The following is a 24,619-nucleotide window of genomic DNA, read 5'->3' as shown; positions in this document are numbered from 1 at the left end:
GAACTTTTTCAAGAGGCTGAGGCTTTTACAATTATTAATGACCTCATGTTTTATGCAATTATCTATCAGAATAGTAGACAATCCTAATCACACATCCAATGCTCTTGAAATTTTTCTCACCAACAATCTTTCTAAGTAGCGTTAGGAGCCTTCCAGGTACACGGATCACAACTCAGTGATCGTACCTTCTCCAATGGAATCTCTTTCTCATGGCCATTTTCAGCATCATTACACATTACAAGAATGCAAAATAGGATGATCAGTGTGTAATTGATCTGTGTTATTGTTATTATTTATTTATTTTTTGGTTGGATAACTGTTTAAATCTTCTGATCCTAATGTTTTCTGAGATTATGTCAGTGAAATTAAATAAATAATAAATAAATATTCTGTTTATACTCTGGGATGACCAAACGATGAGAGTTCACAAGATAGACAGAATACAAGAAACAGCACTGTATTTAGCAGTCACAGGCTTGAACCCCAGTCACTTAAGACAGGTGTACTTATGTATCCGCACACCTGACCACTCGGCTACGGCAGCCGCTAAAAAAACTTCCACTTTCACCTATTCCATTCCCTTCAACAGTTTTCATAGTTCTTTGAATTTATTTGAAAATTATTCTTATAGAAATGAAATCCTTTATTCCACCCTAAATTCTCAACCTTTATCTATACTTTGGGTTTCCAATACAGTAATACCCTGAAGTTACGCGATAGGTGGGTCTGACGAAAATCGCTTAAGTCAAATTCGCGTAAGTCGGAGTACAACTTTGCATTTAAATACATATAAATTTTGTTTAATTGGGACCAAGGACTAACAAAAACATAAAAAAAAAAATAAATGAGTTATGTAAAAAAGTTATTTCGATGTCGATGGCTTCATAAAATCTAACAAATTCGTCTCACGACACAGCGCCTTCTTTTTTTCACGCAGAATTTCTTCGTAGCAAGCTAATAATTTTTTTATTCCTTGCTTTGTAGCTATAACACGTTCTTCAATTGAGCTGAGACCTTCTGTCAAGCTTGCAATTGTCACGTGCTTTTCTGGAACTGGGTCTGAAGTGTCGGATAGTTCAGTGATATTTTGCTCACGCATCTCTATGAGCTCATTCATTGTCAGCTCCTGACTACGTGAATCCAACAGCTCGTTGACATCATCACCATTGACTTCCAAATCTAACTGCCTGGCAAGATTAACTTCTTCTATCACATGAGTGATATGATCAGTTTCTGGTGTTGTTTTCGTCTCGGTTTTGGAGGGGGGGGGGAAAAAAAAAGGAAAAAAAATGGACAAAGTTACTTCCAGACACCATTCAATATTTTTTTGTGAATTTCATCCAAAGATTCTTCAATGATTCTTACGGCATCTAAAAGATTGAATTGTTTCCAAAAGTCTTAATTAGGATGGCAGGAGGGTGACCAGGTGCATTGCCAATAAGTAGCATCACTTTAAATGGAATCTGTTTAGACTTGCAATAACGTTTGACTTCGTGTATGAAATGGTGACCAAACCAGTCCTCAAAAGCGGAAGCTGTCACGCAAGCTTTATGATTTGACTTATGGTTCTGCTGCTTTTCATATTTTGATAATCCACTGCTGTTTTTGCTTCACATGGAAATCTGCTCAGTCAGCTCCTAAGAAGGGTTACAAATCCCTCCCTTCCACTTATCATCCCACTACAATTACCTCTTCCCTTTCCAAAGTAATGGAGAAATCCTCAAGTGGAAAATCCTATAAATTCCATCAGTGTTGATGGAATTCATACTCACCTTTAGACAAATTTGATACAAACGTTTGGTGAAACTCAAGCAGCTGCTCATGACCTTTCTAAGGTCTTTGATCTTTTTTTTTGGCATAAAGGTATTCTAATCATGTTTCCATCATATGGAGCATGATTGGCATACCTCCCATCTTATGTTTTTTGAAATTCAATAGCTAGTTCTTTCTCTGATCACTGCAGGTGATGGTAAATGGCTCTCTTCCTTCTAATTTCTCAACTATGCTCCAAGATTCTGTTCTTTCTTCCACTCTTTTCCTCTTATATATTAACAATCCTCTCCTACTGGAAAACATTCATAGTTTTGCTAATGGCAGCATATTACATTCCCTTCTAGTTATTTTTCCAATGCCAATCTCCAGGTAATTCACTAGAGATTTGTGCTTAAGGAAAAGTTGTTTCCGAAATTGTTTGCCTCAAATTTCCCAATGGGGCAAGAAAATTTAGTTGTCAATCCTTCTAAAACTCAGACTTGTTTTATTTTTCACACACACAAAAAAGAAAAAAGAGTGTCTACTGCTCTCATACTTAATCTCTGATGATAGTCAGATTTCCAGACAAGATCCTATATCTCTATGGACGAACACGGACACTTCTAATTTCTCTTGCAATTTCTCTCTCTAAAAGGTCATTTTTATAATGGAACTTGCACTCGCTTTCATCGTTATCATATGTTCCGTTATAAGAATCAATTTTGAATGCCTCTGTGATATTTTTCTAAAATACACTTCTGGGGTTCACTACCATATTTTTCTGTGATATTTTTCTAAAATACATTTCTGGGGGTCACTACCATAAAACAATTATTTGCTTTTTCCAGTTTATTGGGCTTTTCTGTTAGCGCGATCTATTATAAACGGGTAATAAACTTGATCTTATTGCATTTGCGATAATCCCAATAATTGGAATTATGTGGGTTTTTACGGAATTATGGTGAAATGTGTTCCCCTTCACTGAAATCTTCAATCATATAAAAAACAAATTTTCAGAAACTTCTCTTCATTCCTATTTACATATTATGTGATGAAGGGAAAGGAACCAATGGAAAGTGCAAGTGCTGACAGTGCTAGGAAACGAAACAAAATTGATTTTGAAATGAAGATGAAAATGATTACGTAAGAAGCAGAACAAAGTTTGTCATCTGTTGCAAGGGAATTAGGTCTTGCTGCTTCCAATGAGTCCAATGGCCATTCAAGCAAAAGCAAGAAGTATTTAAGAAGATATTAAGGATAAGTATGGCAAACCCCAAGCCAAGTTCGTGGCAAGCAACAGGTGGTTTAATAGGTTCAAGCATCACGCTGGTTTCCAAAACATTAAAGTATGTGGTGAAGTCGCCAGTGTCGATTCTGCAGCTGCAGAGAAATTTTGTGATGTGTTGGAAAAAATTATTGATGAAGGCAGCTATTCGATGCAGCAAATTTTTAACATTGACAAGACTGCTCTGTATTGGAAAAAAAAAATGCCAGATCGAACACACACTGCCAAAGAGGAAAAGACAATGCTAGATTTCAAGGCTTCAAAAGACGGCCACACTCTTGCTTGGGGCTAAAGTAGAGTGAGATCACAGATTAATACCACTGCTTGTGTACCATCCTTGTGCATTTAAGAGCATCAATAAAGCTACCCTACCTGAGCAATTCCAATCAACCAGAGAGCATGGATAACAATATCTCTTTGAGGATTAGTTTAAATGCTGCTTCATTCCTACGGTTGAAAAATATTGTAAAGACAACAACGTTCCTTTCAACATTTTGCTTCTATCACAAAATGCTCCTGGACATCCTACACATCTAGATGATTTCAACTCGAACGTGAGAGTCATATTTCTACCACCAAACATGACTTCACTCATCCAACCTATGGATCAGTATGCTATTTCGAATTTAAAAGCATACTATTTACGCACAACATTTGCTCAGACATTGTTTGTAGTAGACGATGAGAAAAATTTTACGTTAAGAGACTTTTGGAAATCTTACAATATTTAGCACACCATCTTAAATATTAATAAGGCCTGGGCTGAAATTACTAAAAGTTGTTTAAATGGCACATGGAAGAAAATATGCCAAGGCACGTAAAAGGCTTCGAAAAATATGAATCATATGAAGAGGTTATAGATAAGATTGTAAAGGTTGCAGAGCTAGTTAAGTTGGAGGTTGTTGGCAAAGACATGGAGGAGTTAGAGGAAGAAAGAAAGGAAGGAATTATCTAACAAAGAACTTATTGACTTGCAGGCAACGATAGTGAAAGAAGAAAATGCTGACGAAGCTCAAGATGAACCAAATGACAAGCCGAGATGCTTCATCACCAGAGAGATGGCAATGCCATTTCGTGAAATTACATTGCAAGCGAGGTTTGAGAAGATGGATCCTGACAGCGATCGATTCTTAAAAGTTAACAAAAGGGTGCTTGCTTGCTACAAAGAAATCTACGATGAAAAGAAAAAAGCAAGCCATCATCCAGTCATCCATTAATATGTTCTTTCGTAAGGTTGAGCGGCCGACCAATTCTAAATCTCCACAGCCCTCAACTTCCGCAGTACCTATCAGCTGAAGACGTTGAGTCTGGCAACGATGCTTGAGGGGTAAAATTTACTAACATGCCTGTCTCCTCTCTTTTTTTGTAATTTTATAATTTTTTTAAACTGCACGCTTTTGTAATTTTTCCTGCGCATAAGATAAAAAATTGAATAAATACAATAAATAATTCTATTCATATGTTCATCGAACATTTTGTTTCATTCAATCAACTCAGTGAGCACAGTTGCGAATGCTACACAAGCATGGGGGAAATTTCGACTCGTAAAATCCGGCTTACATAGAGTTCCACAGAACGCAATCTTTAACGTTAATCGGGGAGTGACTGTATTAACTGATTGTGACACGTTCTCAGGGTTGTAAATCTATCCTCCAAACATAAACAGGCCCTCAAGAGTAGGAAGGTGCAGCCCACAACCCCTGTGGTAGGAAGTTTCGAAATATTTTGCTACAGAGGACAGCATGTGTTTTTGCAAAGACATTTGGATTTCTGAAAGAACCAGGTGTTGTGCATAAGTCAGATGAATGGCGTTTATTCATAGATGCCTCAAAATTAAATTTAAAAGCAGTTTTGCTTTATAATGGCAACGAATTTCCATCAGTTCCTGTGTTTCATTCAGCTGGACTTAAAGTCACAAAAGCATATCTAAGGTTCTATGTGCTATAAAATACAAGAATTATGGCTGGAACATATGCAGTGATCTTAAGATTTCTGGTTTGCAGGGGGGGGGGGTTCACAAAATATTGTTATTTTTTGTGTTTATGGGACAGCCATGTGACAGAAGAACATTATGTTATGCAACACTGGGACAAGCGGGAACGAATTCATACCAGGACAATGTAATGTAAAATATATTCCTTTAGTGCAATTAAACAAGGTTCTTCTTCCATCCCTGCACATCAAACTTGGATTGATGAAAAATTTCGTGAAGAGACTAGATAAAGAAGGTAATGGTTTTTTTTGTTTGTTTGTATTGAAGTTTAGTGGTACATGGACTACACAGGTCATAATGCGCCAGTTCATAGGGTGTGATGTGTTTCAGAGGTGTTTTGGATTTAAATTGTTCCTTTTAACCTGATTCGTACTTCATTGTTGTTAGTCTGTTGCTAATGTTCACTTTCCTAGAGGAGGTGGTATAAATTAATAGCTTTAAGGAAGTTGAAAACATCTGTGAAATCATCTCTATTTTTCAAGAGGTCTGTTAGGGTAATGGTGTCATGTGTCCTATAAATATCTTTGAAGGCTTGTTTGGGTTCATTTGCATATGTAGGACAGTCTATTAATGTGTTGCACTGATTGGATAGTGTCACAAGTCTGGCATCATGGTGATTCTTCTGCTCGCAACAAAAATGAGTGTGTAATATGGGTATGCCCGATTGTTAGCCTGGCCAGTGCTGTTTCTTCTTTTCTTGAACTTTGTGTGCTAAAAATCCAGTTTTCAATATTCAGCTTTATTTGGTATAATTTGTTTGCAGTTTGCTGATTCCAAGTTTCTTGCCATTGCAACTGGCAAGTACGCCACATCGCAGGCTTGTAATCAGTATACGGCTCTGACATATCTTCTCCAATCTGTAGTATGGCTTCTTTTGCTGACTTGTCTGCTGCTTCATTTCCAGCAATCCCTGTATGTCCTGGGATCCAGCAGAAAAGTGTATCCTGTTCATTTCTGGAGCAGAGTATTTGCCGTATGTGCCAAAGGATTGGGTGTTTGGGTGTACCTATGTTTTGCATGGCTTGTAAGGAACCTGTATATATTACACTTCTCGTGTAATGCTTATCTTGTACATGAGTTAAGGCTATTTTTATAGCATATAATTCTGCTGTGTATACACTGCACTCTTTCGGTAGCTGTTGCGTTAAAGTGATATCTGGGAATACAGCTGCTGCTCCCACTAAAGTGTCTGTTTTCGAACCATCTGTGTATATAGTCAAGAAATTGAATTCTGTGCGCTGCATGTACCTGTTGTACCTGTTGGAAGACTGTTGCAGGTATCACTTTTTTATTCCATTTCTGAAGGGAGAAGTTGCATATTGGGATATGCGAATCCCATGGTGGAGGAGTGTGAAGTGGCAGGTGTGCCACTCTGTCTATATTAAGGTTATGTACTGCTAAAAAGTCTTGCAATTGAATTCCCAGGGGTCAATTTGCTTGTTGGCGATTCTGGTATATGTTCCTGCACCGTGGATCAAAGAGGGTCTCCCAAGTAGAGTGTCCACGCATAGATTTTATTTTAAATGTATAATTCAATGCAAGTTGCTTTTGAATAATTTTCCTTGTAGTCAGCATAGACCAATTCTTGTAAAAATTTGTACCGAAGTTCCAATAGTAAGATCAAAGCCTGTACCTCGCTGTAACTTTGGAAAAGCTCACTGGGAAGCCTTCACTAATGAGGTGGATCACAATATTCAATGGATCCCATCAAAAACTGACAATTATAAGCGATTTGTTGGTTTAATATGCTCCATAGCAAAGAAACATATTCCCAGAGGATATAGGAAAGAATACATTCCTGGCTGGAACAGAAGATGTGATGAGCTATAGAACTTGGCAATAGAACAGAAATTGCTGATGAACTATTGCAATGTTTAGACTCTGCTAGGAAAGAAAAATGGAACATAATGACAGCAGGTATGAATTTCCAACACTCAAGCAGAAAAGCATGGACACTTCTGAGGAAACTCGGAAGTAGTACTCCCAAATATATTAATAAGAGCTCAGAAGTATCCCCAGGAAAAGTAGCCAAGAGAATTGTCAACATTTCCAAGAGACCAACCGATACTAACAAAGATGAAGTCAAAAAACTTAAGAAGGAATTAAGAACTAGACTATCCTTGGCTGAACCAACCTCCCAATTCTCAGGAGAATTCACAATTGCAGAGATTTCAACAGCTCTGAAGGAAATAAAACCAGGCAAAGCAGCCGGAGTGGACGGAATATATCCAGAGTTCCTGAAACATTGTGGTCCAAGAGCTCTGAATTGGCTAGTTAAATTTTTTAATGACATCTTGCAGAATTGTAGGTTCCCGTCTTTGTTTAAGAGAACTAAAATAGTTGCCATCCTAAAGCCTGGGAAAAGTGGATCTTGCCCTGAAGATTATCGCCCAATTGCACTTTTAAATATATGTTATAAATTAATTGAAAGAATGGTTTACAATAGAATTTCATCCACAACCTTCCAACACATACCAATTGAACAAGCCGGATTCCGACCAGGCCGAAGGTGCTGCGATCAGGTACTGGCACTTACCAGCTATATCGAGAACGGATTCCAAGATAAGAAGACCATTGCAGTCTTTGTGGACTTGACATCAGCTTATGACACAGTATGGCGACAAGGAATGATTCTGAAATTTTTGAAGATTATTCCTTGTAAGCCCCTCGCGATCCTACTTAACAATATGTTATGCAACAGAGTGTTTGAAGTACACTTAAATGGCAGAGTGAGCAAGCCCTATATATTAAATGATGGTTTACCACAAGGATCAGTTCTAGCCCCATTATTATTTAATATCTATACTGCAGATCTTCCAACAACTGCTTCTAGGAAATTCATGTACGCAGATGACATAGCCCTGACTGCCCAGTCTACTGACTTCAATGCAGCCGAAATTGTACTTACAAAGGATCTTCATAACCTAAATAAATATTTTCACACATGGCGACTTAAACCTAATTTAAATAAAACCGAAGTTAGCTGTTTTCATCTGGATAATCATAGGGCTAACTATATGCCACAAGTGGAATATAAAGGTCAACGACTGAAACACAATCCTTGCCCAAAATATCTGGGAATTATAATGGACCGAACACTGATGTATAAACACCTTTGTAATATTGCAGCAAAGATAAAAACTAGGAATAACATCTTGCATAAACTCAGTGGAACAGGCTGGGGAGCAAACGCAACGGTGCTACGAACATCAGCCCTTGCCCTAGTCTACTCAGTTGCAGAATATTGTTGCCCCGTATGGCTTAAATGGTGCACACTCTGTAAAAGTTGATATCCAACTGAATGACACAATGAGGACAATATCAGGCACCATTAAATCAACACCTTTAAAATGGCTACCAGTGTTATCTAACATCTATCCCCCCATATAAGAAGAGAAATAGCCTTGCTGAAAGAATGGCAGAAATGTCAAAGAAATCCTGAATTGCCCATACATCAGGATTGCAAACCCTAGAAGCCGGAGAGATTGAAGTCTAGGAACCCCTCATGGAAGCTAGGCGAGAAACTTATCAAGTCACATTTTAATGCTGACCAGACCTGGCGCGAAGACTGGACTACTTCAAATCCTGACCACCTGGGCTTAGTCAGTGATCCATGCAGAGCTGTTCCAGGTTTCAACTTACCAAGAAAGGAATGGACATCTTTGAACAGAATCCGAACAAATCACGGAAGATGCAAGTTTTGGCTGCATAAGTGGGGAAAAACTGAAAACCCATTCTGCGACTGTGACAACGTGCCCCAGACCATCCAGCATGTCATCTCGGAGTGCCCAAAGAGGAGATTTGAAGGCTCCATCCAAGATCTACATAGTGTTACTGATGATGCTATTAAGTGGCTGAATAAACTGGACATTACATTTCAATTCATCAAATGTTACTTATAATTTTTTTCTGTAAATATTGTTTTTAGGCTTATTGTAATTTATTTATTTATTTTTTGACACTGTTTGTTACAAATGTATCCTCATTTTTGCCATACGAAATAATAATAATAATAATGCAAGTTGTTGTCGTCTAAGAGTTAAAGGTGGTTCTTTGGCTTCAGTATATATGGGAGAGGTACGATAGGTGCCAGTAGCTATACACAGTGCATTGTGATGAACTGGATCCAGCCATTTCAGGGCTGTCTTCTGTGCTGAATCGTACACTACACTGGGGCTCCATAGTCCAACTTTGATCTAATTAGTGCTTTGTATAGGTTTATTAAGGAATATCTGTCTGCTCCCCATGCTGTTGATAAAAGGATTTTATGTTCAGATGATTTGTGCAACTTTTACGTAGCTCCCAGATATGCTCCACAAATGTGAGTTTCTTATCTAAGATTAGTCGAAGAAATTTTGCCCTCGGCTGCTTTGGTATGTTTTTACCTTCTAATTCCAGTTCAGGATCGAGATCTTTTGCGACAAAAATGTACACATATTGTTTTTTGTGTTGACAATCTGAAACCGTTACCTAGTGCCCACTTATATTGTTGATTGCGCATTGCAGCTGCCTCTTGATAGTTCTCATGTTCTGTGCCTGACTAGAGATACTAAAGTCATCAATGCAAAGTGCATGTGAAATTGAAGGAGGGAGTTGATTTATGATCGAATTAATCTTTATGGCAAACAAAGTGGCACTCAAGACTGAGCCCCGTGGAATGCCTTCTTGTTGGTAGATTTTGGAGAAAGAAGTTTGTATTTTGACTCGGAAGGTTCTGTTCATAAGGAACTGGATAAACATAGGGAGATTGCCTCTGAGTCCAGCATGGCATATATCTTGCAGGATCTCATATCTCCAAGTGGTATTGTAAGCTTTTTCAATGTCAAAAAATACTGTAACCATATGTTGTGATCTGATAAACGCATTTCTGATGTTGGCTTCAATCCTGACTAGGTGGTCTAGAGTAGACCTATGATGTCTGAAACCACATTGTGTGTTTGTGTAGATATTATTTTCCTCTAAATACCATATCAATCCCTTATTTATCATTTTTTCTAGTAATTTTCCTAAACAACTGGTGAGGGCTATTGGTCGATAGCTGCATGGATTTGTCAGGTTTAGGGAAAACTAGTACTATTGCATGGCGCCATGTGTTTGGGAATACATTTTATGCTTATGCTTTTCTGTTTTTTTTTTTTGGATCAGAAATTCCAGATGGTATGACGCTTTCACTGATACTTTTGCAAAGGTCTCACCTAATGTGCTTGCAATAACGGTAGGTTCAGTCAAACTAATTCCATCGCAGACCAGTATTGGTGATGGCCTATTTCTATATTTACCTGTCATTTTTCTTATTTTATTCCAGACTATATGTGCATTTGTTATTTTGTTTATTGTAGATGTGAATTTGATCTGTTGCTCTTCAACACTGCTTCCTAGTGAATCGCGTTATGGCTTGCATTCTTTTGTACTGTATCAGATTGTCTGTCGTGGGGTACCTGCAAAAATGGTTCCATGCCCTATTTTGTTGTTTTCTTGTTTCAGTACAATCACTATTCCATCATGTTTTCGGATGGTTTGGGAAACATGATGAAGTCTTCGGGATTGTTAGCTTGCCTGCGTTCTGTATGGTTTCTGTGACGTGTGCTAGTGCGACAACTACTGTTTTCTACTCAATAATATTGGTGTTGAAAACTGCTTTCCTTCTGAATGCTTCCCAATTAGCTTTTTCTATTTTCCAGTGAGGAGTCCTGCTGGTATGATATGGATATTCACTTACCAGTGTGGAAATTACTGGGTAATGATCACTCCCAAGAGGATCCTCAAAAACTTCCCAATTAAATGCTGTGTAAAGTGTATGAGTACATATGGTAAGATCTACAGATGTGGTGGTCCGAGTTGGAAAGTGGAAGTAAGTGTGGTTACCCCTGTTAAGAAGTAGGAGGTTGTTGTTGTTATTTGGTTTTTAGGAGCATTAGCAACTAAGGCCATATTGCTCCGGGAATATGCGGTGGTCATTCCCTGACCTTTCCGCATCCTCCGTATTTGGTTACAGGCTCGAACCCCGGTCTAATCAAGAAGCATGTGCTACGCACTGCTGCTCCTTCCCACCTGGCTACGGAAGCGCCTAGGAGGTTGTGATTATCTAGCAGTTGTTCAATGATGTGTCCTGTTCTGTTGTAGTCGGAGCATCCCCACAACGGGTAATGTCCATTCATATCTCCCATCAGATTCAGTTGTTGCAGTAATGCAGCTAGGTCTTCATAAGAGACATCTTCTCCTGGTGGAATTATAATGAACATATGGTTAATAGGGACCTTGCTATTGTATGAATTGCTACCACCTCTAATGGGCTATTTATATGAACCTGTTGTGTTGTGTTGGTATTCTGTCATTTACTAATATAGCAACTCCTCCGTGTGTTATACCTTGAGTTATTCGGTCTTTTTCTGTACATTGAATAGTTCCTGATATTCAGTGTATCTTGTTGTTTAAGGTACGTTTCCTTGAGACAGATACAGATTGGTGTGTTGGGTGATGAGATACTGTATGTCGTCAAAATTAGTACAGTAATCCTTGACGGTTCCACTGAATAATTTTATCAATTATTTATATTTGCTCAGCCCCTTGAGCTGTTTTCGTTGGTTGATTGTCTTTTGTTTTTCTGTCCTTACTCTCTCTTTTGAGGAATACCGGTTTTCTGGTATCCATATCTTCTAATTCTTTAGCATGGATTTCCAACACCTTGTCATCTATCTTTCCTGTTTTCTCAAATTCCATAAATTCTGAGGTAGGTTCATGATTTCGTGGTCCTTATTATTCTTACACTGTTGGAAGGTTGGAGAATCTGAGGGGATTGTGATCAGTGTGTTTGCTGTTTTCTCATGTTTATCTTGTTGCTTTGCTTGAAATAAGTGTCTGACTTGTGGTTGTTGTTGTTATGAAATTTAACAAAACATAAGCTGCTAGGGCCATATTGTGTCTTTCTAATGGTTAATAGAAAATACTAACTTTATTGTAATACCTGTTATATTTTATGGTGGTCTAACTTGTGGAGAAAAGATTCATTTGGAGGAACTGAAATTTCAGTTTGACATTCCACTGATTTAAATTTAGTTGCTACTTGTGCGTACGTTAGTCTATTGGTTATATATAGTTGGCTGGACCATTTTTCTTGCTTCTTGGTATTGTAATATTGTGGTCCATTTTGTATTTCTGTATTTCTTTTTTCCATTTTTCACATGTTCTGGAGTAGGCTTTACAATTTGGACACTTTGGGGTTGGAGCTGGGCAGTCATCAATCTGAAGTTCTTTGGATCCACATTTAGCACATGTCGGTGTATTTCCACATGCTGTCTGGGAGAGTCCAAATTTTTGACATTTCAAAAAAACAGCGCAAGGGATTTGGGATATATATACTTTTGCTTGGCAGTTCAAATATCCTGCTTTTACGGTAGGTGGGATTTTTGGTATGTTAAATGTCAGGATTAAGGTTTTGGTAGGTATTATATTTCCATCTCTCCAAACAGAAATCCATCTTACATTCGTCACTCCTTGATTTTAGAGTTTGTTGCTGATTTCCTCTTCAGTAATGTGCAAGAGATCCCATTCGGAGATTACTTCCCCGTGAAGAGTTTAAGGTGTTACGGGGAGTGACCATTACTGGTATACCTCCAAAGTTTGATACATTCAGTAACTTTACTGAATGTCTGGTACTGGATGTTTCAACTAATAAATCCCCAGATCGGAGTTCCCTGACCAATTTTGGTGTTCCGGCTAGTCCTTCCAAGACATTTTGGATAAAAAAAATGGGGATTTCTTTCCTAATGTCTCCTCTCCAATGAAGTGAATAATTAGGAATAAGGGTGTTGGTGATGGTTTTGAGCTGTCTGTCCTTTGCCTTTTGGCAGTATTTTCAGGTTCTTCAGAAGTTCGATTTAGTGGGATCTTCTCTGAAGTCCCTTGGGAAGTAGTGACTTGTGGAGAGAAAGATTCACGTAGCTGCCAACTCAGGTTTCCGGCCCTACCACGGGGAGGCAAGAGCGGCACCACCAAGCAGCGGTTATAAATTAGTAGGGTTGGTGGTTAACTTGAGAAGAAGAAAAAAAGAAAGGTGACTTTCATTTCTGATAGTTTCTAGGTCCTTTTAGCTAAACCTACTTATTTTATTAAGTACTGAAAATAAAGATTGCTTTAAATGTAATAAACTAAATATAATTGAGACGCGCACTATAGAATCACTTTATATCACTTGATCACTTGGAAAACGCTTGGCACTTGGGGCCAAGAAGGTAACGGATTTGCATACTTGAGAAGTGTTTCCTAATTTAACATATGCCAAACTTAAGGAAGGAATTTTCGTAGGACCCCAAATTAGGAAACTCCTGAAAGACAATGTGTTTGAAACCCAATTAAAAGAGATTGAATTGGCAGCTTGGCAATCATTTAAGGTGGTAGTACATGGTTTTTTGGGTAATAAGAAAGAAGAAAACTATGAACTGTTGGTGTCTAATTTACTTGAGTGCTACAAAAACACGGGCTGTCGAACGTCTTTGAAAATTCATTTTCTCCATTCCCATCTTGAATTTTTCCCCACAAATCCGGGAGATGTGAGTGAACAAGAGTTTCATCAATATATTTTCATTATGGAAAAGTGGTACCAAGATTGCTGGGATCTTGTAATGATGGAGGATTACTGCTGGTTCCTTGTGAGGGAGAGTCAGCAGGCATACAAGAGAAAATCCCTTAGTAGCAACCATTTTTAAGGACAACTACAGGTATGCTGTTATATATTATTGAAATAACTATTTCGCTATGATCTGAAGTTAAATGAGTTATATAGAACATATATTTTTTTTTACATTTGTATTATAAACTCAAATTATATGTATATATCCCTTTATTTTAATATTAAAAAGGTTGGTACATCTTTTGATGTAGATGTGATAGACTTTTTATGGTGATTTTCAGAATCAGTGCATTTATTTCCTCCAGAATCGCATATTTTCATTGAGGAAGTATGATGAATAATATTTTTTGTTGGCTAGTGTTATTTGTAGGACTCTCCTGTCACATTCCTTCAGCTTCTGAGGGTTTCCAGGTCATTTCATGACAGTTTCAGCACCAGTCTGCTTCCATTTGGGGTTCTAGGGATCTTCAGTGCCACTGAAAAGTTAACACAATTCAACTGGTTATGTGGCACCCTATTATCATTCTGTGCTGGGAGTCTGTTAACTATGTAAATCATTGAACCACTGTCTCCTTGAAAGTCCTACAAGCATATTTATAGTTGTATCTGACATATGGTACTTGGGTAGGATGTGACCAACCATCAACTGAGGGGGTATCCAGATATTAATGTTAGGGCAGTATGTATACCGTTCATAACACAGAGAATTGTTTATTTATCAAATAGAAAATTCCTAAATATATCATAATTTTAAAGAAGTATGTATGTATAAAGAGAAAAGAGAAATTGTGGGACATAGTAATATTTATCAATAAACCATTTGCACAGTTTAGTAAACTTACTTGCAGATATCTTGTGCTCGTTTACTTTGAAGCCTGCTACTACCAGAAATATAAACACACATGTCTAAAAGTGGAAGATTTTTCTTCATAAAATTAACCTATAAATAAAAAAAAATTTAAAAGCAAACTATATGTATAGAGAGAGAACAAGAGAATTTAAAAAATATAATAATAAAAATCAAATAGTAAGTATAGTTTTCCATATTGTATTAATAAAACTATTATGTGAACCTTTTATCATTAAGCAAAGTAATGCTAGTATAAGGAAGGAATCTAGAAATGAATAATATGCTAGTTCTAATTACTTGAGTAATTACTATTTATTTAGCACATTTATAACATTCATTGTTTCCCCCCCATCTGATGTCTCTTGAATGTATTACGTAGTAGTAGTAGTAGTAGTGGCATGTGATGCAAGAAAGCAAGTGTATGAGCTTATGCAGCATCAGCCAAACAAAAAAAAAAAAAAAAAAAAAAACACCATTCCCTCCAAATGCCTGTCCAGTTCCTCCTTAAATTTATTCAACCTATCAACTTCCACAACAACAGATGGAAGTTTGTTCCAGCAATTAACCACCCACTGGCTAAAGGCAAATTTCCACACATCTATTCTACATCTGTCCTTTCTTAATTTGAATTTATGCTCCCTTAGGTTCGTAATCTGAACAAGTGGAAGGATCCCATCAGAATTCAGCATGCTCAACCCATTCAAGGCCTTATATACCTCAATCAGATCACCGTGCAGGTGCCTAGTCTCCAGCCACTGCAATTTGCAGACCTTAAGCCTCTCTTGGTAAGAGGATCCCTTCATTCCCCTCACCAATCTTGTTGCCCTTCTCTGTACACGCTCAAGTAAATCTACATCCTTCCTAAAATGAGGCCTCCAGACCTGCACGCAGTACTCAAGGCATGGCCTGACCATTGCCTTATACAGAGGGACAATCATCTCCTTCTCCCTGCTAGCAAAATTCCTATATATCATTGACAAAACCCCATGACCTGCACTGGCAGCCTGTCTGCATTGCTCAGAAAACTTCATATCTAACTGCACAATTATTCCCAGGTCTTTTTCATTTTCTACCACTTTAAGTGTAGTACCACACAGTTGGTACGTTTCTCTGGGGTTACTTCTACCCATATGCAGTACTTTGCATTTGTCAAGGTTAAACTTCAGTTGCCACTTCTTAGCCCATCTGCCCAAATTATCTAGATCCAGTTGGAGTAGCATACTGTCTTTACTGTTGTTAACAACCCTGCCAACCTTTCTATCATCTGCCAACTTGGACATTAAACCTGATATACCTTCATCAATATCATTGATAAATATACAAAACAAAAATGGGCCCAGCACCGAACCCTGGGGAACTCCACTAATAACATTGTCCATGGAGAGCAGTGTCCATTGATTACCACTCTGTTGTCTCCCACTCAACCATCCCTTTATCCATTGTAGCAACTAACCCTTAATGCCATACCTCTCCAATTTGTACGGCCATCTTCCATGTGCAACAGTATCAAACCCTTTCCTGAAATCCAAGTATATGATATCAAAATTATTTTTGGTATTCAGTTCCTTTGTGACCACATCATAGTATCCAATCAAATTGGTCAAACAAGACCTCCCTTTAACAAACCCATGCTATATCTTAACTATTACTGAAGTCTTGTCTAGATGATCCTGCAATGCTTCTTTAACCAGTGATTCCATTATTTTCCCCAGAACTCAAGTTAAACTAACAGGTCTGTAGTTACTTGAGTCACCTTTTGAATCCCCTTTGTGAATTGGTGATACATTTGCACACCTCCAGTCCATGGGGACCTCCTCTGAGTCCAAGGAGGCTCTCATAATTATGGCTAAGGGTTTGCTTACTTCCTTTGCTGCCTTCTTTAATATAACTGGATAGATCCCATCCACCCCAGGTGCCTGCCTTATGTTTAACTTCAACATTTTCTCCTCCACTTTGCTCTCAGTTATTACAAAATCACTTAGTTCCCTGTTAGTGTTAAATAAACTTCTGGCACTCCCCTCATTGAATGACTCCTCATGTGTGGATGTAGACTCAAAATACTCATTAAGTTTATCAGCTCCCTGAGCACGATCATCAATAGTCAACCCATCTATGTTAAGTGGTCCAATCTGATTCATGCCTTTCCTTCTAGAGTTTACAAGTAAAGAACATACGATAAGATTTATCACTTGATACATACATACTTGATTACATAAGATTTATCACTTGAAAGGGTGAGATGGCTATAAAATCTGATAATATTTGGCCATTGTGTGTGCCTGCTGTCTTCTGTACGGCTATGCCATAAGGCTGACAGCAGTTGACATCAGCACACACTATGATATTTGCAGTAGGTAACAAATTTATGACTGCTTGTAAGTAATCTATAGTAAGGTTTATGTCTTCACCTAGTCTTGCATAAAGAGATATAATGTAGAACTGCCCACTGGTGATATTGGTACACACTGCCACAGGGGAGCAGAGGTGAACCACATTTATGACTTTAAGGTCAGTATTTTTAACTACTATTGATGTAGAAGAGACATCTGAGGTGTATTTTATTATTTTATAGTCACTTGGGTATCATTGAACCTTACCGATGTGTGTGTGTATGGTTCTTAGAGTACCAAGATATCTATATTATGTTCTTCTAATTTGAGTTTGATCTGATCAACTACAGCTCTTGTTCTTTGAGCATTCAACTGAACGACATTTAGAGCCCTAGTCACATTTATGTTATCAATCTGGCCCATAATTGGTTCTGGATTGTATCCGTTTTATCATTTTTTCTACAACAGAGGCATTTATTATCCCTGATACTGTGGCCATAGTCAGTCACCCGTGCTGCCTTACAGGTAGCACATTTCAGCTGTTGATTTTTGTTTTGGCAGTTCTTGTAGTCATGGCCAGTTTGTTTGTTTGTTATTTGGTTTTTAGGAGCATTAGCAACTAAGGCCATATTGCTCCAGGATATGCGGTGGTCATTCCCTGACCTTTCCGCATCCTCCGTATTTGGTGGTGACGGGCTCGAACCCCGGTCTAAAGTCATGGCCAGTAACTGCACAGTGACTACAGACGGGTTTTCTGACTGCAGTCCCTGTAGTATGACCATATCTATGACAATTAAAGCACATTTGTACAGGGAAGTGCTGCCTGAATCTATGACTAGTCCAGCCAGCATAGATTCTTTGCTGTCCTTGTAGGTGCTTCCAAATCTTGGGGGAAATCTCCACTATGATATTTAACTGGACATTTTTTTGGCTTTTTATAACTCTTTTAAGTTGAAACTGTTCAGCAAGCTCATCTATACTCATTATTCCTTGGAAGTTTTTATATTATATATTTTTATGGTTGACAGGGTTGTTAATGACAGTAATGGCAGTGTGCTACTGCAATAGGATCTAGATAATTTGGGCAGATGGGCTAAGAAGTGGCAACTGAAGTTTAACCTTGACAAATGCAAAGTACTGCATATGGGTAGAAGTAACCCAAGAGAAAAATACCAACTGTGTGGTACTACACTTAAAGTGGTAGAAAATGAAAAAGACCTGGGAGTAATTGTGCAGTCAGATATGAAGTTTACTAAGCAATGTAGACAGGCTCCCTGGGGCAGGTCATGGGGTTTTGTCAATGATATATAGGAATTCTGCTAGCAGGGAAAAGGAGGTGATTGTCCCTCTGTATAAGGCAATGGTCAGGCCACGCCTTGAGTACTGCGTACAGTTCTGGAAGCCTCATTTTAGGAAGGATGTAGATTTGCTGGAGTGTGTACAGAGAAGGGCAACAAGATTAGTTAGGGGAATGAAGGGATCCTCTTACAAAGAGAGGCTTAAGTTCTGCAAATTGCAGTGGCTGAAGACTAGGCACCTGTGCGGTGATCTGATTGAGGTGTATAAGGCCTTGAATGGGTTGAGCACGCTGAATTCTGATGGGATCCTTCCACTTGTTCAGATTACGAACCTAAGGGAGCATAAATTCAAATTAAGAAAGGCCAGAGGTAGAATAGATGTGCGGAAATTTGCCTTTAGCCAGTGGGTGGTTAATTGCTGGAACAAATTTCCATCTGTCGTTGTGGAAGTTGATAGGGTGAATAAATTTAAGGAGGAACTGGACAGGCATTTGGAGGGAATGGTATGATTTTTTTTTTGGCTGATGCTGCATAAGCTCATACACTTGCTTTCTTGAATCACATGCCACTATTAATACTACCCTGGCAATCATATGCCGTGCAACGTTCCTACCCATTATCACCTATGGAGCTGGTGCGTGGTTCAACCACTCAGCCATAGTAAGAAACGGGAACAAATTAGAATTGATACAAAGGACAACACTTATCATCATTACCAGAGCATGTCGCAGTGAGCACACCTGTGCTACAGTTTCTGGCCAGAACTCTCCCACTTTACTTGGAAGTAGCCAAAAGAGGCGCTTGTCTTATTAGAGACTTAAAAAAGGCATACCCACAGAATTTCTGGGGATAGCCCTTGATACAGCCAACACCTTCAATGCTGAAAGAAAAAAAAAAAAAAAATAGCCACAAAGCTCCATGAGCTATGGCAAACAAAATGGGAGCAGGAAACCAGAGATCTATTGACGAAAAGGTTTTTGCTGCAGGTGGCAATGGTCAGCCCAATGCCACCTAAGAGATATGCCCCTGGACTTTTTAAACATTCACATCGACAGGTCACTGCTCCCTAAAGTCAAAACTAATTTCCTTAGGGCTGACTGATGACCCAAATTGCACCTGTGGCAAGAGTGAAGACTGGGCACACATTCTATATGAATGTATAATTTATGACACCCCCAGAACAGAGCTAATAGCACAGATTGGTCCCCTTCCAAGGGGAGAACATCTATAAAGCCTTAACACAACCTTCACACAGAAAATATTCGAAATGCACAGAACTATCCAAAGAATGGCAATACAGTCCCCCAGCAATTAAACAATAATCAATAGTTAAAATTGCCTACGTCTCCCAACATGCCCAGACGATGACCTAATAACTGTCAGGGCAGAAGTATTCTGCACCTTGACATGACAAAACCGGATTGACCTGGGTACCCCCAGGACTACCCTGCCATGTGTAGGAAACTGGGGCCCCCCCACACCAAATAAGTAACCATGTGGCAGAGGGTAATGTACAGGCAGCCAGGGAAGCAGATTAGCTGAAAAATATCAGTAAGCTGGTGACAAGGGGATGCAATGTAGAATGAGAGAAGAATGAAAGACAAAATGAATAGGCTGGTCACTGAGCGAAAGAGTGAATTAGGAATTATGGAAAAATGGAATAAATGTCAGATTTGGTGAAAGAAAGAGTGACCAGCAGGAGGGAAAGAGAGGGAATGAGTGTTATGGTGAATGGGAATGAGTGGAAGAGTAAATGTAATTGGCTGTAATGAATGAATACAAAGTTAATAACAACTCGCACCGCTTTATACAGTATATACTAACAAATGTATACTAACAACACAAACACTATCACTGCACTCTCCCCTGGCCTGTTGTAGGCGCCTCCGTAGCCAGGTGGGAAGGAGCAGCATTGCGTAGCACACGCTTCTTGATTAGACCGGGGTTCAAGCCCGTCACCACCAAATACGGAAGATGCGGAAAGGTCAGGGAATAACCACCGCATATCCCGGAGCAATATGGCCTTAGTTGCTAATGCTCCTAAAAACCAAAATAACAAAATAACATTTCATTCGCTACTATTTTTGCCGGCGCCTCCGTAGCCAGGTGGGAAGGAGCAGCAGTGCGTAGCACATGCTTCTTGATTAGACCGGGGTTCGAGCCCATCACCACCAAATACGGAGGATGCGGAAAGTTAGGGAATGACCACCGCATATCCCGGAGCAATATGGCCTTAGTTGCTAATGCTCCTAAAATCCAAATAACAAACAAACAAACAAACTGCACTCTCCCCTGGCCTGCACCACAACTGAAGAATATGAGTAAGTTGAGGTGCCCAGAGAGTGCAATGCAGAAAGCAAGTATGTGAGAAAAAGAACACAAACCATAAATGTTTACAGTTAAGTACACACTAACCCTAGTTTTAATCTTTTATATCCTTTCTTATTTAGTTTAATTATTAGGCATTGGTATTTTTAGTATTTCACTCATTAGTAAGTAATTACATTACACCATTGCATCCCCCCCCAGTGTGTTTGAGAAAGAGATGAATGAGCGAAAAAAAAAAATTATATATACACATATACAGTGAAACTTCCCTTTAACGGACAGCCATGGGGAACGAAAATTTGTCCGTTAGAGAGAAGTGTCCGCTAACAAGAACTCTGAGGGAGAAAGAAAAAAAAAAAAGAAAGAAAGAAAAATCGTTAAACGTTTAATGTAAAATTAAATTAAAATATATACAGATTTTGAACAATATTTTTGTAAATAATATACAATTACATACACAAGAGATAAAGAAAAATCGTTAAACGTTTAATGTAAAATTAAATTAAATTATATACAGATTTTGCACAATATTATACATACAATTGTGCTATGCATATTATGACTTTATCTTAAGAAAAATACATACAGTAATCACTTATTTTCTTCTGCACCTTCTTCCGGCTGATAATTTTGTTTTCAACATTTGCTTGGAGTGAAGAAACCATCGAAACTACTTCAGTATCTTCTTCAGCGGCGAAAAACATTTTTAAACGATTGATATGTATGGGCGCTTATTCTATTTTCATCGGTGGTTCGTCGTTAATATGTTCTTCGACAGAATGACCTCCTTCCATTTCTTCATCCTCATGAGGAATTTCTTGAAAAATATCGATGATAATGTCATTGATATCTACAGCACCATCTTCTGTAGTGAGGTTCGAGTCTATATCTTTGTAGCCAAGGTCACTTGTAGCTGAAGTATCGTACATTATCAATAGATGTTGAAGTTCTTGTTCTTCTTGGTGCTCCACATTGCTGTTCACAACTTCAATTTTTGCATTTGAGAAGCCAGACTTTACAAAACAGTTCACGACAGTTTGTTTTCTAATTGTGTTTACTGATGCAGCATTATGCATGAAAAGAATAATTTTTCTGTTTTGACGAATCATGTTTTGGTTAAAGTGACTTATCCATTCGCTCATGATATCTCGTGTCATCCACGCTTTTTTTTATTAGACTTCCAGTCAACATTCAAAAGATTCAACTTTATGTCCTTGAAACAATGAGGATTTTGTGGTTTTCCTATAACAAGAGGTTGTTCAAAGTCTCCCAGCATATTTGTACACAATAGTACAGTCAAGCGTTCCTTAGAAATTTTTCCGCCCTGGCACTTTTCGTTTTTTAGACTTATTGTTTTTTCAGGAAGAGCTTTAAAAAAACAACCCTGTTTCATCACAGTTGTAAATATCCTTAGCTTCAAAATCACAACATAACTCTTCCAATTTGATGGTCCACTCTGTTACAACCCCAGTATCAACAGATCCACCATCACCACTTACGGTTTTCCAAGAAATTTTATGCCGAGTTTTGAACTTGTCTAGCCATCTCACAGAAGCTTTGAACTCATTGACTCCCATAGATTTCGCAACCTCCAAAGCCTTTTCCCTAATAATAGGCCCATTAGTGGGAATTTGTTTAGCACATGCGCGACAAATTTGAAGTCCAACAGTTTTCGGGAATGATTTTTGAACTTGATCATTTACATGTTGCCAAAATTGTTTGAGCAGTTCATTTTTTTTGTTTAGTATGTCGCTTACCTGCGTCTTCCCGATTTTGAATTTTGCAGCGAGATTGCGAACACTATTTTTTTGCCGATCATATGCATTAATGAGTTTGACTTTATCTTTTAAAGTTCAATGTTTATAAGAAGACATTGTACACTTCACACGACACTGAACAAAACTGAAAACTGAAACTCAAAAGATGAAAGGCCGACCAAATTCACCCCCCCCTGTACACACCGAATTTATCAGAAGTTTTACACTTCCTTAAAATTCTTGAAAAAGGGTTTACAACCGCAACGTAAACCTTGATAAAATTCAGAGAATCGGAAATAGAAAATAAATACACGATTGAGGCAATACGTGGAAGAAACGTTTCTAGAAAAAGGGCCGTGAGCTGTCCAGCAGTCCGTTATGGGGAGATCAAATTAAGTGCTAATCTAAACGAAACAGTGCAGATTGCCTGTCAGTGTCTGTTACAGAGAATGTCCGCTGGAGAGAAGCTGAAAACACGTTAAAACCAATGGAGGTGAGTTGGGGAATTTGAAAATGTCCGTTGTAGAGAAATGTCCGTTAGGAGAAGTTTCACTGTATATACAGGGTGCCTCAAAAATATTGGTACAAAAGTTTGGGGGAGGTAGGTAACATCTAAAGGAATGTGAATCGCATAGGAACCCATAACCAGAAACGTCACGGGAAAGTAGTGGCAGAGACACAAGAAGCAGAAATGACACAAGACAGTAATCAGTGGCAAACATTTATTTGACATAATATTAACAATGGAGTACGAGATGGATGCATTTCATGATGTTACAACAGTTTTGTTTGTTTGTTATTTGGTTTTTAGCAGCATTAGGAACTAAGGCAATATTGTTCCGAGATATGCGGTGGTCATTCCCTGACCTTTCTGCATCCTCCGTATTTGGTGGTGATGGTTACAACAGATGCTCGAAGGTTCCACCATGAGACGTGATGCATGCGTGACACCGACGCAGCATGGATTGGCGGACAAGGTCGAACACACCTGGAGTTTCTTTGACAGTAGCAGCAGCGCAGACGAGTCTCGCCACGAGATCCATTTCCATCTCCACAGGTGATTCATACATGATAGATTTGAGGGCCCCCCACAGAAAGAAATCAAGGCTCGATAAATCAGGTGAGTGTGGGGGCAGGCAATGGGTGCACCGTGGCCAATCCATCGACGCCCAAAATGCCTGTTCAAATGGTCACGAACACACCTTCTATAATGGGCAGGCGCCCCGTCATGTTGAAACCAAATGTTGTGTCTCACATTTGCTGGAACATCGTCAAGTAACCCTGGTAGAACTTGTTCAAGAAAGATGCGATTTTTAGTGGAGTTCATGCGGGATGGTAACAGGTGTGGGCCAACTAAGCAGTCACCGACCATACCTGCCCACACATTTATTGTGAAGCGATGTTGTGCCGCATGGGGGTGCACACAGTGTGGGTTGTCGTGAGCCTACACATGAGCATTGTGCATCATGAGGATGATCTTGGGGGAGTAGTAACTGAACCCTTTGGAGATGAAAGGGGTGTAAGGAATCATCATGCCAGACAGGCTGTACACTGCAATGAGACACTCCTAAGGCAGAGGCAAAGGCACGTGTGCTGGTAGTAGGATTATTCTGGATGGCATTCAACACACTTTCTTCCATGGCGGGAGTTCATGTCGAATGCCATCTGCCCGCACTACTCCTGTTACCTCTAAATGACCCATAATCGCAGAAATTTTGATCCATATGTGCAAACAAACGGTGGTCCGGTACATGTCTGTCTGGGAAGCGTTCTCCATAAATTCGTTGAGGGGGCTCGTCCATTGCCCTCTGCTAATCCATACACTAGGTGCATGTTTGCCAGATCACAGTTCGTATATCGGCGCCTCCGTAGCCAGGTGGGAAGGAGCAGCAGTGCGTAGCACACGCTTCTTGATTAGACCGGGGTTCGAGCCCGTCACCACCAAATACGGAGGATGCGGAAAGGTCAGGGAATGACCACCGCATATCCCGGAGCAATATGGCCTTAGTTGCTAATGCTCCTAAAAACCAAATAACAAACAACAACAAACAGTTCGTATATCGATGCATGCTCTTCGTGCGGCGACTACTGCTTGAATAACCAGAAATTTTCCCTCTCGTGAACTGATGAACATACGCTGTCTACCGACTTACGGTGACGTTTCCGGTTATGGGTTCCTATGCGATTCACATTCCTTTAGATATTACCTACCTCCCTTAAACGTTTGTACCAATATTTTTGAGACACCCTGTATATATATATATATATATATATATACACACACATAACCAAACAGAAAAAAAAAAGTTATACATATAATAAAAAAGTATAAAAATGGAAGTAGAGTGAGAATGCGGATTATGAATGAAGTAAAGTGTGTCTCTTCCACCCCCCCCC

At 38.9% G+C, this 24,619-nt stretch overlaps 1 protein-coding gene across 2 annotated transcripts in view; it reads right to left on the bottom strand.

Annotated features, from left to right (window-relative positions):
• Positions 1–24,619, bottom strand: part of LOC150083221 (uncharacterized) — a 354,281-nt gene that overhangs the window by 39,766 nt on the left and 289,896 nt on the right. For both annotated transcript variants that reach the window (XM_090377110.1, XM_090377111.1), the window contains exon 14: positions 14,502–14,599. In XM_090377110.1, the coding sequence (XP_090233236.1) occupies positions 14,502–14,599 (98 nt within the window). The remainder of the gene's footprint in view (positions 1–14,501; positions 14,600–24,619) is intronic.

This window comes from Mastigoproctus giganteus, chromosome 7, assembly GCF_048544385.1.
Source record: "Mastigoproctus giganteus isolate SK-2022 chromosome 7, ASM4854438v1, whole genome shotgun sequence".
Classification (NCBI taxonomy): domain Eukaryota; kingdom Metazoa; phylum Arthropoda; class Arachnida; order Uropygi; family Thelyphonidae; genus Mastigoproctus; species Mastigoproctus giganteus.
This window is presented reverse-complemented; position numbering and strand designations above follow the sequence as displayed.